This window comes from Podarcis cretensis (assembly GCF_951804945.1).
Source record: "Podarcis cretensis genome assembly, chromosome: 9".
Lineage (NCBI taxonomy): Eukaryota > Metazoa > Chordata > Lepidosauria > Squamata > Lacertidae > Podarcis > Podarcis cretensis.
In genome coordinates, this window is record NC_137178.1 from 16,051,129 (window position 1) to 16,068,274 (window position 17,146).

The window sequence follows — 17,146 nt, forward strand, 5'->3', positions numbered from 1 at the left end:
ATATGAAGTCAGTCACATTCATCTCTATAGATATAACACTTTCTAGCAAGCAGTTAACACCCCCACCAGCCACATTTTCAACTGAAGAGCAAGAACAGAAGGGCTGAAAGACGATTGTCGATTGATTGATTCCCCCTGAAGCTTGAGGGGTGGACGGACAGGTTTTTAACCTCCTCACCTCAGTGGCAGTGTGAACAGCAATGAAGGCTTGGGCAAATTTCTCCTTTTAGGCCCGTCAGCTGTTTTTGACCAGCGTGGTATAGTGGTTAGGTGCAGTGGACTCGTAATCTGGTGAACCAGATTCGCTTCCCCACTCCTCCACATGCAGCTGCTGGGTGACCTTGGGCCAGTCACACTTCTCTGAAGTCTCTCAGCCCCACTCACCTCACAGATTGTTTGTTGTGTGGGAGGAGAGGAAAGGAGATTGTTAGCCGCTTTGAGACTCCTTAAGGGGAGTGAAAGGCGGGATATCAAGTCCAAACTCTTCTTCTTCTTTTCTTTGCTCATGCGTGGAGGAACTCAACAGCTGTTTTACAGAAGAAGGCAAGTGCCTCATTGAAGCCTCTCTTGCTGTACAAACCTAATCCAAATATGTTAGAAGAGCCCTTTTCCTGTGTCCATACATAATAGGAAGGGGTGATGGAGGGTGGCAGAGCTACTTGGGGATCAGCCAGGCTACTTGAGGAACAGAGTTTGTCCACAGGCCTCCAGTAGCTTCTCTCTCTTGTGCATTTAGGCTCTCCTGCAGCTTGGGAAAACTATGTACATAGAAGCACCCTTCCACTGCGCTTATATCTTAGCTGCATGGGAAACCATGGATGCAAGCCTTTGGCTCCTTACCTGATCCAGCTGCCCGGGCCACTTGCTGTTAGCCAGGCTTGAAAAACAGCAACAACGCTGACTGATTTTAACACTGTATTTTATGTTATTGACACCTGGCCTGAGACTATTTGAAATGCAGGTAAGGAATCCAGTAAACAACAGCAGTAATAATAATAATACTGTTCTGCATTTGTCCTTTTATCAGCAGGAAGATTCTCTGAGAAACGATCAGAAAAAAGTCAAGATGGATAGAGAAACCAAATCACCCCCGTTGTCAGGTCACAAAGACTCCAGTAAAAACAAGTGAGTATGAAGTTCTCGTGTAAATAAGTGGGGGACAGTGGCTCCCTTTTTGTGCTTTCAGCTTAAAAAATAAATAAATCATTGTTTTGGCTAAAGAATGGCCTAAGTCTACAGCATGGATATTGTGGCTGTGACTGTCTCAGTTGTAGGAGTCTAACCTTTTCTACTACTTGCACCACTAAAGGCTGTTGGGACTGTGCTGGCAATATCCAGAAACCCCCATACATGGTGATGTTTAATATGCATGTTACGAAACAGTTAGCAAATATTTGCTTTGTTATCAGTGCTGCGTTTGTTCAAACTGTTCTTTCCCCTTAGATTAAATCTGAGGCACCTAGTAGATCCCAAGGCTTGCTGGTAAGGACACTTATTTTTAAAACTTTATAAAATTGCCCAGGCTTCGGGCACCAAATCCCTAAACCCTGATGCGGCCTGGGATCTGTGTGTTCTTAACTCTCGCCAGAAGGGGAAGAGCTCAGGCAATTTAGTTGTTGCAGTTTGGGTGCTTAGAACAGGGAGTCCTGCCCTTTTGCCTACAGAACAACGCTTGGTAACATGTGGAAATACCTTACTGAGGCAGTGTTTCTGCAGCCCTGGCTGATGCACATGAATGCATAGGCACATGTGCATATTTGGATCGGGGGCGTAGTGAATTGTGATGAGAATGCAGCATGTTTTTACATAAAGAATAAATCAAACCATTGTTTCTCGAACTTAGCTCTCATTTCGAATTGCAGTTTTTCATTCGTTTAAAAGGAAAAGGGCCCTGAAATCATGTTTTGGACCTGTTTAGAACAAACCACAGTTTCCCACATTCAAATATGATGGGGGACAGAAAATGGAAAGCTTTGAACTTCCTCTGTTAGTGCATGGAGAAGGGAAGGGTTTGCCACAGCCTGCTCTAGCAGGAGGAAATCATGGTTTTGCATTACTTCTGAACCAGGCCACAGACTATCAAGAAGTTCTTGGTCTACATTGCAACATAGTTCTGCAAAGTGCTGTGGAACTGTGGCATTAACCAGCCACAAGGAGTGGGTCCCTAGCTGTTTTTGGACTACAACTGCTATCATCCCTAGCTAGCAGGACCAGTGGTCAGAGATGATGTAAACTGTAGTCCAACAACAGCTGGGGACCCAACTTTGAGAAACACTGAATTAAACCAAGATAATATCCAAAGAGCTAGTCTTGAGAGTTAGATCTGAGCATGTGTGTTATAGCTTCATGTTCCAAGTTCTGCAATAAAGCTTATGTAACGTATCCAGACCTGGTACTGGAATTTGAAAAACAAAATATGATGACTATTGCAGTATAGCGGAGGACCAGTGCTATGTAGCAGTTAGGGTGTTAGGTCTGCGGGAACCCAGGTTCAGATCCTTGCTCAGAATATGTCTTGGGTTAGCCACTATCAGCTCAAACTACCTCATAGGATTGTTTTGAGGGTGAAATCTTGGGCAGGAGCGCCATGCATTCTGCATTGAGCTCCATGGAGGAAAAGCAGTATTTAAGTGCACCAAATAAATAGTAGTTAAAGATACAAAAATTCTGGTGGCCATACTAGAATCTGCAACAATAAATCCTTTGAATCTTAAAAGAGCACATTGTGCAGGATGGTCTTGCTATCGTTGCACTCCTACGAATAATCATTTTGCATTCTGACAATATTTTAACATTCTTTGCCAATCCATTGTCTTACTTAATCCTAAAGTAATTGGCAGGATTCTATAGATAAATATGTATGCAGGGTGATTGCAATCTTGAGCAGAAGGAAAATAGGAACAGGTGATACCTCTGAGTGTCTTTCGTTTGAAACTTGCTTGTTGCGCTATAAAAGGACTGCATTGTGGTCACCTTTCAGTCTGGCTGAGAGAATTCTTAGCATTGCAACTGGGAGTCGCTGCCCCAGTTCCTGACCCTGTGCAGTGCAGAGATCAGAAAGGAAATCTATGTTCAACGTACACACGAAATGACTTACTGTGACTTAAGCCATGGATCTGAAAGGGTTCAAGAATGACACTGGGAGTCCTTTTGACAGAGTCTTCAAAAGTATTTTGTTTAAAAGCAAAATGTTTCCCTGCACAGACTAATAATAATACTGATAATAAATGGTTCTGCATCTGCAGGGGAGCTTTGAACAACAGCCATGTTCCTATGATGGCAAACCACTTTTGAATGGGAGGATAGCTTCATAAGTTCTTCCACATTTGTCCTGGGCGTTCAAAGCAATAATAATAAAAAAACCAGTAGTTTGCCCAAACTTCTGGGTCCACCTGAAAGTAGCTCTTTGGATCTCAGACATTGTGGGGACCAAATTGTTATGTCTCCCAGCAGCTACATTTAATCGGATCCTTAGCTTCAGTTCTGCTTTAGAGACAAAGCCCAAGGGTGTGTTATTCTGGATACATGTTTGGCTTCTGCAGATGGTTAATGTGCAAATGAATTGCCAGAAAGTCCCTAATTCCACCTCCCCACTGCTCTTGATGAAGTCTTTTCAGCTGTCTGTTTTGCAGCATCTCCCACTAAATAAACAGAGCCCCTGTGTTTCCCCTTCCACCAATGAAGGCTTTACAATAAGCCATATGGCTTAAAACTGATTTGACTCGCCCTCTCCAGGATTTCAAAGCCATCAGTAGAGACACAAAGACAAGAGATGCCACTGCCGCCGCTGCCGCCTCCACCGCCGCCGCCACCACCACCACCGTTGTCTCCTGCGCAGAAACCAGCCAAGATGGCCCAGAAGAGGCCAAAGAATGAAAGCGGTGCCTGCAGCCAGCCTCCTGGTCTCAGTATCAGCACTACCAAGAGCAAGGAAAGCCACAAGGATTCTTCATCCTCCAAGCACAGGAAACTGGAGGGGAAGCCTTCCGAAAGCTCAAAAAGCAACAAAGTAGGTGCCAATGACAAATTCGCAATTGGAGCCTTTGATGATGACCTCTTCCTTACAGTGCTTGACCTTGGGCTACTCAGGGGAAAAGTTTTCAAATACTTACTTGGGGGGCATTTTAAGGCTTGCTCCAGTCTCCCAAGCAGCCCCTACTATTAATAACTGTTTGGTGCAAGAGCTGTCAGTCTGAGAACTGCCTCTACTGTATATACTTTCCCCTTTTCAGTGAGTTTCCCATTCAACATTTTCTGTCTAGTTTATTTGTGTCTCTTTCCCCCCTGGTGGAGCAAGCAGGCTGGTGTTACTTATACCGTAAACCACCCTGTTGTGACATTTCTAGTCAGAAGCCAAGTTTCCTCATCATGCTCTGTTGAAAAAATGCAGTGAAAAGAGATGTCCTGGAACAAATAAATACATGCTCATCTTGGAAAAGAAAAGTTTTGATGTGGCTATTTTTTTCTGAGTACAAAACTTACCTTTCCTCTTTGACTTCTCAGAGATCTGCAGACGATGTTCCAAATCCTTTTCCAGTGCCTTCTTTGCCAAATGGTACCTCCAAGCCAACAAAACCTCAGGGCAAGCCGCACAAGTAAGAATGCAGTTTCTGTTCCTCTCTGGTTAAGTTCTCTTTTGAGTTCTCATTTTACCTTTCTTGTTTTCTTCTCTTGTCAACAACCTAGCTTGCCGTTCTCTGAAACAAAAAATCTTGGTTTTTTGAAGTCTCCCCTACCCCACCAAAGTCCAGATAGATGTCAGTTTGCTTCTCCATTCAAACTCTCCCCTCATATGGCTTGTACACATGGACCCCTCAATTTACAGCTTCTGATGTAGTCTAAATTTTCAAAGGGTATATATGATAGCAGCAGTCAGAATTAGAACCAAGAGGATGTTGTGTATCCTTTGTCTCTTGTATTTCAAGCAAGGAAGCATGACTGAAACTATGGCATATTAAGGTGTTAGAACTCTGTGGTGTATCTCTTGAGAATTCAGGAGCGTGGGTTGCATTTTTAGGTGCCTCTACTCCCGGTTTTGTTTTGTTTTTAAATCATTACGCATATAAAATTAGCATGCTGGGGAGAGAAGTTTAGCATTGTTCTCTCCCTCATGCTAGTTTATTGAATGCGTGGAGCCTTTTAGTTGGAGAAGCATGGAGACATCACACATAAAGATCTCTCTCTCTTTATCTCCATGTCTTGATAAGTGTTAGGCAAGTAGGTACTGTATTTTTCGCTCTATAACACGCACCCGACCATAACACGCACATAGTTTTTAGAGGAGGAAAATCCGTAGGCATGCCACCCGTAGGCATTCCCTCCATAACACGCACAGACATTTCCCCTTACCTTTTAGGAGGAAAAAAGTGAGTGTTATGGTGCAAAAAATATGGTAGTTTCTTTGATGTAAAAGAGCTCAGTTTATTAATGCATGTTAAGAGGTTTGACTAATTCAACCTGTGCAGAGCAAAAGCACGTACATTTTTCAAAACGAGTATTTCATTTACTTTTTTTAAAAAAAACTGAAAAATCCCATTCTGTCTTATGTCTCACTTCAGACAACATCCAGTGGAATTTCACTTAAACGAGGCCAAAAGGTTGAGGCACAAAGCCGACACAATGGTAAGTGCTTTGACTTAGTGCTGGATGCAAGAAAGTTTGCCCAAAGTTCTGAGCAGCGGGATAACTAAACTCCTTTCTACTTAATTAAAGTGTAGAAATTCTGTGGTTGGAACTCATTTCCTGCATTTGCTGAATCTGGGCTTCAGTGTTATGGTTCACGGCATGAACAGCTTGTGTTACTCAGGCCTGGTGCTCTGTGATGCTCTTCTGTGGCAGGGGAAGCGGCTTCCCTTTGGCCTCTGTGGTCCTGGCAAGGCATTATCAACACCAAGAGTGCTTGGCTTGGGACATAATTTCCGCCCCGTCATTCCCCACCCCCACTTCAACTTTGCTTCTCCAACAGTCTTTTTAGACATGAGCTCTTTATACAGTGGTGCCTCGCAAGACGAAAAGAATCCGTTCCGCGATTCTCTTCGTCTAGCGGTTTTTTCGTCTTGTGAAGCAAGCCCATTGACGGCTTAGCGGATTAGCGCTGTTAGCGGCTTTTAGCGGCTTTTAGCGGCTTATCAGCTTAGCGGATAAGCAGATAAGCAGCTTAGCGGCTTAGAAAAAGGGGGGGAGGAAAAAAAAGTCGGAAAAACTCGCAAGACATTTCGTCTTGCGAAGCAAGCCCATAGGGAAATTTGTTTTGCGAAGCACCTCCAAAACGGAAAACCCTTTCGTCTAGCGGGTTTTTCGTCTTGCGAGGCATTCGTCTTGCGGGGCACCACTGTACCATTCTGTCCACTGCTTTTTAAAATATGGGGGGGATGTTCAGAAGTGGTGTACCCCACATTCTGGTGTTGTACAGCCCATTCTGCTACCTCATTCTGAAGGCTACAAAGTTCAATTCTGGGTTTGGTTTCTGGTTGTTGCTTGGAGTGGGACAGAATATAGGGAATAGTCACTTAAGACACGTTTGCTACTCAAGTCACATAGCACAGCCTTCCCCGACTTAGTGCGCATCGTTTGCTTTTGGACTACAAGTCCCATCAACCCCAGCCATCTATTTGGGATGTTCTGAAAGGGCATAGCAACATGCTGTCAAGTAGCTGACATTTGCCAGCACCAATATGTGCATACATGGACTTTGCTTACTCAATTATGAAAGTAAATTCTTTGCTTTCTAATAGCCCCTGGTCCTTCCCTTCCCTCCTGCTTTGAAAAAAGCTAAAAAGCTTTTTACTGATTAGAGAAAGCTAGTCTGGTTGCATAATGCCATTTACCTTAAGCAGCAGTAATGAGTTCTTCCCTCTTAGATGCACCAGTTTCTGAGTGCATTGTGTTCCACTGGATGATGTAATCATGCTTAACAGCAAGCAGTGAATAGATTTGGTGCTTCAAAATATATGTACGTTTGAATTGGTCTTGTTAAACTTTTGCACAGTTCCGTTCCGTTCCATTCTTGGGACCCACCTCTGCCCAGTTGTTCCATGTGTTTTGGGCATGGATTACAAATGCATTGCCCATGGGTCACATGCACCCAGAGAAGCCATCCCTGGAGACTGCAGGGTCCCACCCACCTGCCCCCTCTTAAATTTGGCCTGGGGGAAAAGCCTCCCATTGGCTCCAACAGAAATATATTTTATCAAGCCTAATTGTTAGCGGTGGGTGATCTTCCTGGAGACTGAAGCTGGTGGGAGAAAAGGTTAACTCTTGTCTCCCTAGCTGCAGTCTCCAGGAAAACCATGCCAGCCTCCCAAGAAAATTAAGCTTGGGAAAAAAATCACTCAAGGAGGACTTCACATTGTTGCTTGTTTGCAGTAAACAAACCATAGCTAAGCATGTTAAGTGTGTATGTGGGCGTTAAAGGGGGAGCAGGGGAAATGCCTTCAAATGGAAATCAGCTGGCATCATGAGGCTCGAGGTTCCCATGTCAAATTCTTGGCGTCAGTCCAAATGATTGCACAGAGCATTGAACCCTTGTTAGTTGACCACCGTTCGTCTTCTCCCCAACAGACAGATGACATTGGAAAGGCCTTCAAGTACTTGGATGCTGCCCTATCCTTGATTGAGTGTGGCATTGCCATGGAATCTGATCCCCTCTCACCAAAGCCAGCCTATAGCATGTTCGCAGAGACCATAGACCTCATCAAGTAAGTGGGACACCCCTTCCTTGCCTGGTAATAAGCACATCCCCTTATGCTCATACTCCCAATTTCTACTCTTCCTACGTTAAGGGCCTTCCCTCTACCCTCTTGCACTTTTTGCTTTGCGTTGGCAAAGGACCTGAGCTCAGAAGTGGCGCCATTATGAAATGGAGAAATCTACAGCTATATACAGTGGTACCTCGGGTTACAGACGCTTCAGGTTACAGACACTTCAGGTTACAGACTCCGCTAAGCCAGAAATAGTACCTCGGGTTAAGAACTTTGCTTCAGGATGAGAACAGAAATCGCTCGGCGGCAGGAGCAGGAGGCCCCATTAGCTAAAGTGGTGCTTCAGGTTAAGAACAGTTTCAGGTTAAGAATGGCCCTCCAGAACTAATTAAGTTCTTAACCTGAGGTACCACAGTACTTTGCCTTTGAAGATAGCAGGTGGGCTATCTAAATGAGAAAAAATAAGCAAGCCCTCCCCCATTTCACCCTAGGCCAAATAATCAGTTTTCTAAATCGGCACAGTTTCCTCAATGTCAGCAGGACTATCTGGAATCAGTAAGCAAGTCAGGATGTATGTTTTCATTATTAAAAACAGCCATTTATTTTATTTTATTTTTTGCTTTCTCACAGATTCATAATGACATTAAAATACTTTGCGGACTCTTCAACAAACACGCATGAAAAAATCTTCATTGTTTTTTGGTGAGTGGATCTTCTGTTTTCAAGCGTTCTAGTTTGAGAAATAAGGTGGGGGGCATTTTAAGAGAAAAAGATGGGTACATTAAGTCCAATGTATTCAAGTTATGTGAAAGGAGATTCTGACTAAAACTTAGAAAGAACTTTCTGACCGTGATAGCCGTTTGACAGTGGGATGGACTCCCTTAGGAGGTTGTGGACTCTCCTTCATGATGGCCATCGGTCATGGATAGTTTTGTTGAGATTCCTGCATTGCAGGGGGCTGGACTAGATGACCCCTGGGGTCCCAACTCTACAGTTCTGTGATAAGCTGGTAATGTAGGAAAAACCCTTACGTTTACCCAGTGTACCATTAAAAGGAAGTTAGGATATCCTATTTTTTTTGTCTTCTGTGTTTTACATTGTTTCTTAAAACAGCAAATTAATTTTTAAAAATGTAGCAAGAGCAATCCAGAATTATTTTAAAGATTGTCAAGAAACTGTATGTGACACCCATTTGGAAAAGTGGGATATAAAACCACCCCCCCCAGCCCCCAATCCCCCCCCCCCACAGCCCTGGCTTCACTGGGTTGCCGTGAAAATGCCCTCACTATTTTCGAGTGGCTGGGGAAACCCAGCCAGATAGGTGGGGTATAAGTAATAAAACTATTATTGTTTTATATTTTGTTTTCATGTGGAGAGGTTATAGCACAGTGGTTGAGCATATGCTTTGCATGCCCCAAGTCTTGAGTTCTATTCAGCTTCAGGACAGTAGCAGATCCCATACTTTGTAGTTCTTGGGTTCAGCCCCCAGCATACCTGTTTAAAAGACTCAGTTAGTAGAGGGTGGGAGAGATCTCTTTCCATCTTGGGGAGATGCTGCCAATCAGTGCAGACAGAAATGAGCTATTGGACCAAGGGTCTGATAAGGCAGCTTCATATGCTCAGTGTTGGTTGTGTTTTCACAGCATGCGCTGCCAAGCCATTCTGTACATGGCAATGTTTCGCTACAAGAAGGACACAGCAATAAAGTATTCCCGGACCCTTATTGAACACTTCAAGGTAGAGAACGAAAACGTTGTGGGTTGTATTTTGGCAGGGACTTGGGGTTGGTTCTAACTCAGCTTCAGAACTTGATTTAAAAATAAAAACAGAAGCTTTGTGACATCAGTCTTTGGGTCGGATCCAACAATAGTTTGTGGGCAATTTGTGCTGAATACTCTGCTTTATTTGCGTGAGTAGCATAACATTGAAGCGGCAACCTCATGCAAGATCATAGCTCCCTTTTCCATGACATGGTGTCTCCCCCCGCCTTGTGTTATTCCTTTTTCTCTTTTATTACAAAAGGATAATAGGGGTCTTGTAAATCGCTCACAAGGTAGTGTGCTAACATGAGGATACCACTGTATAATCTGGCCAGTGGACATACTGTCAGAACAGACTCTTGGTTCTAAGTTCAGAAGTAACACTGCAAGTCCAATAAGCAAAAGATTTATCAGACCCAGAAGGATTGTGCCTGCATTACTTTCCCTCCCGTTCTAGCCTCCCTTCTCTTGCAAGACTTGCTGCAAGACTTCTGATTTGTTGAACCACAGTTTCCCAGCACATTAAAACTACAGTTCACAGATCAGGATTGCAAGCTGCAATTTGATCCTGGTTTGCTAGACCAAAGTTCCCAGTTGGGACATAACAGGAAACGGTGTTTTAACAAACCCCCCAAGATTTACATTGAGGCAAGTGAATGAGGGGGTGTGTAGCCACAAGACTTGTTCTCACGTCAGACAGACCTCAGATTACCATTGTTTACCTTACCCAATCCAGACAATTCTCTTAGAAGAAATAGACCTCAAACAATATGAATACATGGCGTCTTAGAAGGTGTAGTTAAAAATGTAATGTTGGAACTGGTTGCAAGTTGGTGTCAAGTGTGAACTGAGTAGAATTCCATTCCTTGTTTCAGAGTTCTTCTAGAATTACACAAGCACCTTCTCCGTGTGTTGCCAGGTAATACTGAAATCTATATCACCCTTCCCTTGTTACAAAAGGTTGAAACCTGATTTTGAAATAATAAAAGTTTCACGCTGTACCTACCTGGGACGTTTAAGGCTGGTTTAGTGTCAAGAAGGGGGAATTGGGGATTTCTGATGGCTTTTCCTCCTGAAGCTTTTAAGCTCCAAACCTATGCCCACTTATTTAGAATGAATGTTCACTGAACAGACTAGGAATGGCTTCTGAGCAGATGTGTAAAAGATGGCTCTGCCATCCTTTCCCCTCAAGTCTGATCTGTCTATTAATGTGATGGAACAGATACTGGGCTGTGGAACTCTTGGCCTAGATCCCACTAGGCACTAAAGTTCACTAGATGGAGAGCACACTTGCTTAAGGCCTTCTCTTCCACCCATTTACATTGTTGGTGGTGATATAGGAGGTGCAGTTTGCGTCTTGCCATTTTAAATTTAATGCCACAATAGCCACTGCCATTGAGTAGAGTTTCAGCTCCTCAACTGGAATTAGCCACCCAGTGAACCACTGCTCCCCTCAGCTGATAGGAACACTGCTTAGTTAGACCACTCCTGTCAAGAGTTCCTTGCAGAAGCTGTGGCAAATAAGACTTCAACTGGCTGTGTTTGACTCTTACGCACAATAAGGCAATGAATGACTGATTGTATGACAGTGGCTCCCAACTGTTCAGCTTCTTAGCTGAAAACTGCATATTAACCAACAAAGCAAGTATTCAGCCTTGGGGTCTGAGTGTACAGTTGAGGGCATGTGTGTGAGAAGAACAGAATGCCAGAACACGTCTTTCCATAGATGTCTTTTTCAGCAAAGGCAAGCGGGACCATTGCAGCACCCAGCGCTTCTGTTTAGTATTCCAGTTGGCCATGGCTTCTCCTGGGACATCCCATTCCATTCCCCTTCCAGCCCTGGCTCTCTGTTTGCTTTCCCCCCTCCTAAAGATAATGAAACTCAGCTCCTGAATTCACTGATGGTATATATGGCAATTCTTGTGTTTTGTCTTTCAGGAGTATAGGCACACCGTCCCCTCTTTCCCCGATGCCCTCTCCAGCCGGCTCTGTGAGCTCCCAGACAGGTTCCAGCGCCAGCAGCTGCGGAAGTGGAAGCATTGGCTCCTCGGTCAACGTTCCTCACTTTATCCCAACCATCACTTCTTCCTTTGTTGGCATCACTTCTTATATTCTCTATGCCTACGATTTCTGGGAACAAGCTGATGTTTTGGCCAGGAAGAATAAGAGTAAGGCTTTTTGTTTTCCTGTGTTTCTACTGACACAGTCCATGCAGCACCCTCAGGCTTTGCTTTCCCTCGGGAGGCCTATTTTGCACATTATTTGGCAAGATTATTAGGGAGAACCGCATAAATAAGCTCAGTGGCATCTGGGACCTAAGGCAGAGGGCCATTCCCAGTTCTGCTACCTGATACCCTGGAAGAGCGGCTGCCAGTCCAAAGGCAAATGACTGTTTCTGCCTGCCCTTTTGAAATAAAATACCTAGCAGTTAGTTTCATCTAGCAGTGGTCAGAATGCATGGGATGCTAAAAGGCAGAAGGAAAGACAAATGTGGCAGTCATTCAGTAAGCAAAGCAGGGGATTAATTTTAGGTGGTCTCTTGGTAAAGAGCCAATGCAAGTCAAATTAGGTAGAGTTATCTTATGGCTGGTAGTCATTTAATCTCCGATCCTCCAAAAATTGAAACGACATGTTCAGGCACTGCTTGTCTCTGGCAACAACCTTGGGGTGCAGAATATCTGCAATATTGTCTAATTCACTTCCTGTTACAGGGAACGTGTCAGTCACCAAGATTTATCGGGTTAGGGGGGTTATAGTCATCTTTCTTTGCCCCTTGATAATATTTTAAGGAGGCAGAATAGTATGTTCTCCAGGTTCTTAAAAAATAAGAAATCAAAATCATGTACCATGGAAAGCTGGATTCAGTATGAATCAGATTAAGTACATTAGCATGGTTTCACATCATTCATATAATGTACTTTGTTTCTCAGTCATACTGTGAAGCAAGGAGCCTCCTCCCCACCCAAAAATTATTTTTTAGCATTCAAGCATACCTTTCTCAATCTCCATCTGGACTAGGAAAATGTTTTGGGGTTCAAATGCAAGCTGAGATTCCTGTGAAACTTGAATTTTGCTCCTAATAACAAGTATTATGTGCTGTAGGGTTAGTCTCTCCCCCCCCCCCCCCTTTGCACTGTTGCAGAACTGGAGCAGGCAGATAGTGCTGCCTGTAAACAGCTATGGTGAAAACTCTGCCCATGCAGGTCTTTAAGTGTGAGGTACTTTCAGCTAAGCATTTAGGTAGCTTGAACGATGCCTCCTATATTTCTGCCGAACCCTTTCCATGCCTGAGCCGTGCAGACTGCAAGGAGCCAAACGTGTGACGCCAGATTTCCTCTTTTCTCTTTCTCTCCCTCTCAGAGTTTTTCTCCGAGCTCAGTGCTGCCGCCTGCCCTCTCTCGCTGAACAGCAGTATGATCGAACTGGTACACTACACCCGCCAGGGTTTGCAGTGGCTGAGACTGCAACCAAGTACGCCTTAACTGGTGCTTTGAGGCGAGAGACCCTTGCCTTGGACTCTTTGCACTTTGAAAAGCCTCCGAAAACAGCCTGGTTGGCTGACTTGTTGGGATATATAAGCACCTGGAACAAGGAAGGATGGAGCTTGGTGGAAGGGGGTCTGGCGCCACTGGAAAACTTTAAGGACTATATTTGCTACGGTGCCAATAGGCCACCTGGAAGATAAGAAGTGGAGAAGAGGCCTCAAAAGTGGAGGGTGCCTTTCTTTCTTTCTTTCTTTCTTTTTTTCAAAGGACAAAGTGCAATGTTCTCTTTTTCATTTCTCTTTTTCCCGTCATGGTTCAATGTGTCAATGGTCTATAAACATTTCGTTACATGAATAACCAGCAGGACAAAAAAAAACAAAATGAAAAAAAAAAAAGGACACACATGAAGAAGTGCCGGTGAGAAGGAAAACCGTCTCCCAAAGAATTTTCTGCAACACCTCAAAGGATGCAACGTCCATGGGCCCAGCGTAGGCTTCAGATTTGTTTGCCTCTCTTCTCCCCCCCCCCTTTTCTTTTAAATGTAAACCACAAAATGCAATCTGTAGCATGTATTCTTGTTCCTGGAGGGCGGGATGGACAGAGACTCACAAAGGAAGCGGGGTTATCCAGCAGCACGACCCCACTCGTTTAAATACAAAATGGCAAAGCTGTCTTCCTCCTTCCCTCTCTCTCTCCACTTGCCAGCCGTAGCTATTTGTTGCACTACTACCCTTTCCCCCCCTTTGATGGGTGGGCTTGTAGCTCGTGTCAGGCATATCCAGATTCTGTAGCTGGCCTGCCCAGCCCCTGCCTTTTCCCTGGTTTCCTTTCTACCTGTGCTGACAGTAGTGTGCCAGTCCCAGCTGTCGTGGTTTTGCAGCCATGCGTGTGGGGCATTGACAATCTCGTATGGGAAAGAGGAAATCTGGGACTGCATTGTCAGAAGCCTCTTGTGAATAGAGGATGCACAGTGTAGGTATGTTTACCCCCTCCCTATGGGGTGGCAAGGTGGGAGTGGGTGGGCTGGCTTCCCCTCCCCTCCAAATTTAGTTGAGCAATACTGCACTAATGAATTGAACTGGAATTGCTTGCAACCACTGTCTTCAGTACTTTAAAAAATGCCGTTTTTTCAGTTCCCCTGTAGTCCATACAGTGGATGCACTCGACCTTTCAGCAAAGGGGTTTGGTCTTGGTCTTACAGCGCAAGCACAGTTCATGGTGGCTCTTTTGCACAAGCAGGAATCTGAGGAGTCCCTGGCTAGCACAGGAAAAGATGAGTTGGGCAGTCAGGAGGGCTCATACTGGCTGTAGCAAGATTATTTTTCAGTTTTCGATCCTTAAAGCAGAAGGAACTTCGTAGCACGCCATCTCACTGTCTCTGAAATGGCTGGTTCAGTTTTTGTTTGCACTGGTTATTGATGCCCAACTTCCATGTCTACTGGCGAGTATGACACCTGACCGTAAGATTTGGCATAACCCCTTCCTTTTTAAAATACTTCCATTTCTTCAACAGTAACCTACCGGTTTGGCCAATTTTCAATCCATGTTCAAGGAGAGTAAATGGCAATTGTCTTAGATTCGCAAGCATATCCTCTTGTGTCTTTATAAAAGTCCCAATTGAAGAGAGGGGCTTCAGGACTGTAGCACCTCTGGCCTATTTACTTCTCTCTGTTTAGTCTAAAACTTATTAAGGACCCATTTTTCTGTTCTCCCCCCAACTTGTGCCTTAACTGTCCCATTTGCTCCTGTCATCACCCGGCTTTATGACAGAGCAGTGGGAATCTCTTCCAAATAAACTGTGCTTGAGTGCGGCATCACAGTTTCCTTTACAGCTGACTCCTGATATTAAAATGTCAGTCTGACATTCTTACATGTTTGTCCCATAGAAAACTGCCCTGCAGCATTGAAGCAGTATTCCTGTTTAGAAGGACCTGTTATGTACTTGTAGGGTTTGCTAAAATGTCAATGGACCTCATAGCTTCTGTGATTCAATAGTAAGGTGTGTCCCTGCAGCTTCCTTCTGGGGAACACAGCCCTGTAAAAGGTCAGCACGAGGAAGCCGGTCTCATGGAAAGTTGAAGCCTTAGTTGATTTCAGGGAAAAGCCACTTCCTCCAATGGGGAGCAAGTTCCAGATTTTCATCCCAGTTTAATGTTCCTTAGGGTTGAACTAGACTTGGGGCAGACAGCCAGGATCTTCATTGAAGTGTGGCAAAATAGTCCACGGAGGGCACAACTTGTCTGGCACCCTGCTTTTTTGGTGCAATGCAGCCGGAGGAGGGAAGAGTTTAGCAATGTCCCATGCCTGCCCCACCCCTGGCTCTTCACACTCTCCTGCCCCTCCTCTGCTTTGGGGCTGCTGGGCAGACCCAGGCCACCAAATTCCACAGCTTCTGTTGAATGCTTAGCTCCTTACATGAGCAGGTTCCTATCAGAAATGATGTGGAAAAGGAAAAGGAGGCAACTCCAAATATCAGGTGCTTGCCCTTTCCTGGGAAAGGACACACAAAGCAATTATGGTTGCGCCCAGGTGTCTTATCCTAGTAAGCTATTGGGTCCGGCCAAGAAGCAAATGCACACTAAACTCATTTTGTTTCTCTTTTCCAAATCATGTCCCTCTCTTCTGACTGGTTGACAGCTGTAGTCTCAGGACTGGCTTTCTCTTCCTTTCTCTGCTCCCCTCGCCTGGCCAAATGGCACCCGACTCAGCCAGCCGCTGCTGCCGTTTGCCTTGTTGCTGCTTTTGCTCTGTTAAAACACACCCTGAGCTTAAGAATCCCCGGTTGTCAAGGGACCCACTTTTTGACCTGCTTGTTGAGCACTTTATCCAAGGGGTAGTGATCATTGGTTCCTGTTTAATCCATTTATGCTGCTGACTTTATATTACCGTTTGTGGGGTGATGCAAAGATGAGCAGCAAAGAACATAGGCTTTTCCCTCCTCCTCCTTCAACCAACCAATGAACAGAAAGATTCCAATCTGATTTGGTCCAGGAATGTCCTATTCCAAAACCAAACAAGAGCACAGCTTCCCTCTTAACGTTCACAGAAGCTAAGCTGAATTACGTGTGACATGTTCTGCAATTTCTTTTTATTTTACATGCAGTTGCAAAGAAGCAGTTGGTCTATGGGGAATCACGCTTAGGAAGCTTATAACCTCTTGACTTTTTTTTTTAATGTTATTAAAGAAAGATCAATTGAAGAATCAGAGAAAATGTCATTTCACCCCCTTTCCAGACTCTGGTACCCCAGATGTTGATGGAACTGCCATTGATTTCAGCTAGGGCCTGGGGCCCAGCCTATCTAAGAAGCAAGAAGTAAATTTGTTTTGCCATTTTAAACACAGGTCAATGGAGCTGTGTACTTAAAGCAGCCTCCTTTCCCAGATGATATTTATTTAGAATTATAATTAATGTATTTAAATTGCCAATGTTCTATATGTCTAAGATACCATTATTTAATAATTTTGAAAGTTCCATTGACACTGGAGATGTGGACTGAAAGATTGATGACAATTTTATTTTTTAAGGGCGTTATCTCTTGCCCTCCCCCTCCTCCCTCCTTAGTTTCTTTATATATAAAAAAGAACTCTACATTAAAATTTATTATAGGGTGTTGTATCTCCCATTTGTAAATTACATTTTCTGCCCTGTATATTGGTGGTATTTCCAGGTTGATTTGTTAAATTCATGTGGGGTAATAAAATAAATATTAAATGAAACAGCATTTTTCTTGAGAGTCAGTGTGGAAATATTTTTAAGCCATTAACAGCTCTGGTATTGGTCTCCAAAAACAAAACAAAACGCCACCAGTGATTATATACTGGTAGGGTGGCAAGCTTCTGCACTGAACAGAATGCCAGCGCCTCAACTTTCAAAGAGAAGACTTCTGTATTGTTTCAATGTCTGGATCTCTGAAAATTCCAGTAACAGCAGTGGTGCCCAGAAGACGCCACCAGAATCCTTTAAGAAAGCTTGTACCTGTCTACGCTGAATACAGTCCCTGCCCCAGCTACAAACAAAAGCTGACATGAACTTCTTGTTTTGCTGCCTGTTTGAGTTTCAGGCCAGCATTAGCCTCCAGTATCCTTGGGCAACTGCCATGGCTCAAGTACCTACTGGGGGCTCCATTGGAACTGATACCTACATTGGGTTATTCCTTGGTGGAGTGTCCAGGGCAGATGTTTACCAGCTCCATCTGGTAC

At 44.2% G+C, this 17,146-nt stretch overlaps 1 protein-coding gene across 7 annotated transcripts in view; it reads left to right on the top strand.

Annotated features, from left to right (window-relative positions):
* Positions 1-16,668, top strand: part of AFF1 (ALF transcription elongation factor 1) — a 148,562-nt gene extending 131,894 nt beyond the window's left edge. For 3 of the 7 annotated variants that reach the window (XM_079990719.1, XM_079990721.1, XM_079990722.1), the window contains 11 exons: positions 1,028-1,125; positions 1,444-1,482; positions 3,736-4,009; positions 4,504-4,595; positions 5,559-5,622; positions 7,561-7,697; positions 8,331-8,402; positions 9,344-9,437; positions 10,336-10,379; positions 11,399-11,628; positions 12,821-13,088. In XM_079990719.1, the coding sequence (XP_079846845.1) occupies positions 1,028-1,125; positions 1,444-1,482; positions 3,736-4,009; positions 4,504-4,595; positions 5,559-5,622; positions 7,561-7,697; positions 8,331-8,402; positions 9,344-9,437; positions 10,336-10,379; positions 11,399-11,628; positions 12,821-12,942 (1,266 nt within the window). In that variant the 3' untranslated portion in view covers positions 12,943-13,088. Of the gene's footprint in view, positions 1-1,027; positions 1,126-1,443; positions 1,483-3,735; positions 4,010-4,503; positions 4,596-5,558; positions 5,623-7,560; positions 7,698-8,330; positions 8,403-9,343; positions 9,438-10,335; positions 10,380-11,398; positions 11,629-12,820 lie in introns of all 7 variants that reach the window. The other 4 variants (XM_079990720.1, XM_079990724.1, XM_079990725.1 and 1 more) reach the window with 4 other exon arrangements.
* The last annotated feature ends 478 nt before the right edge of the window (positions 16,669-17,146 follow it).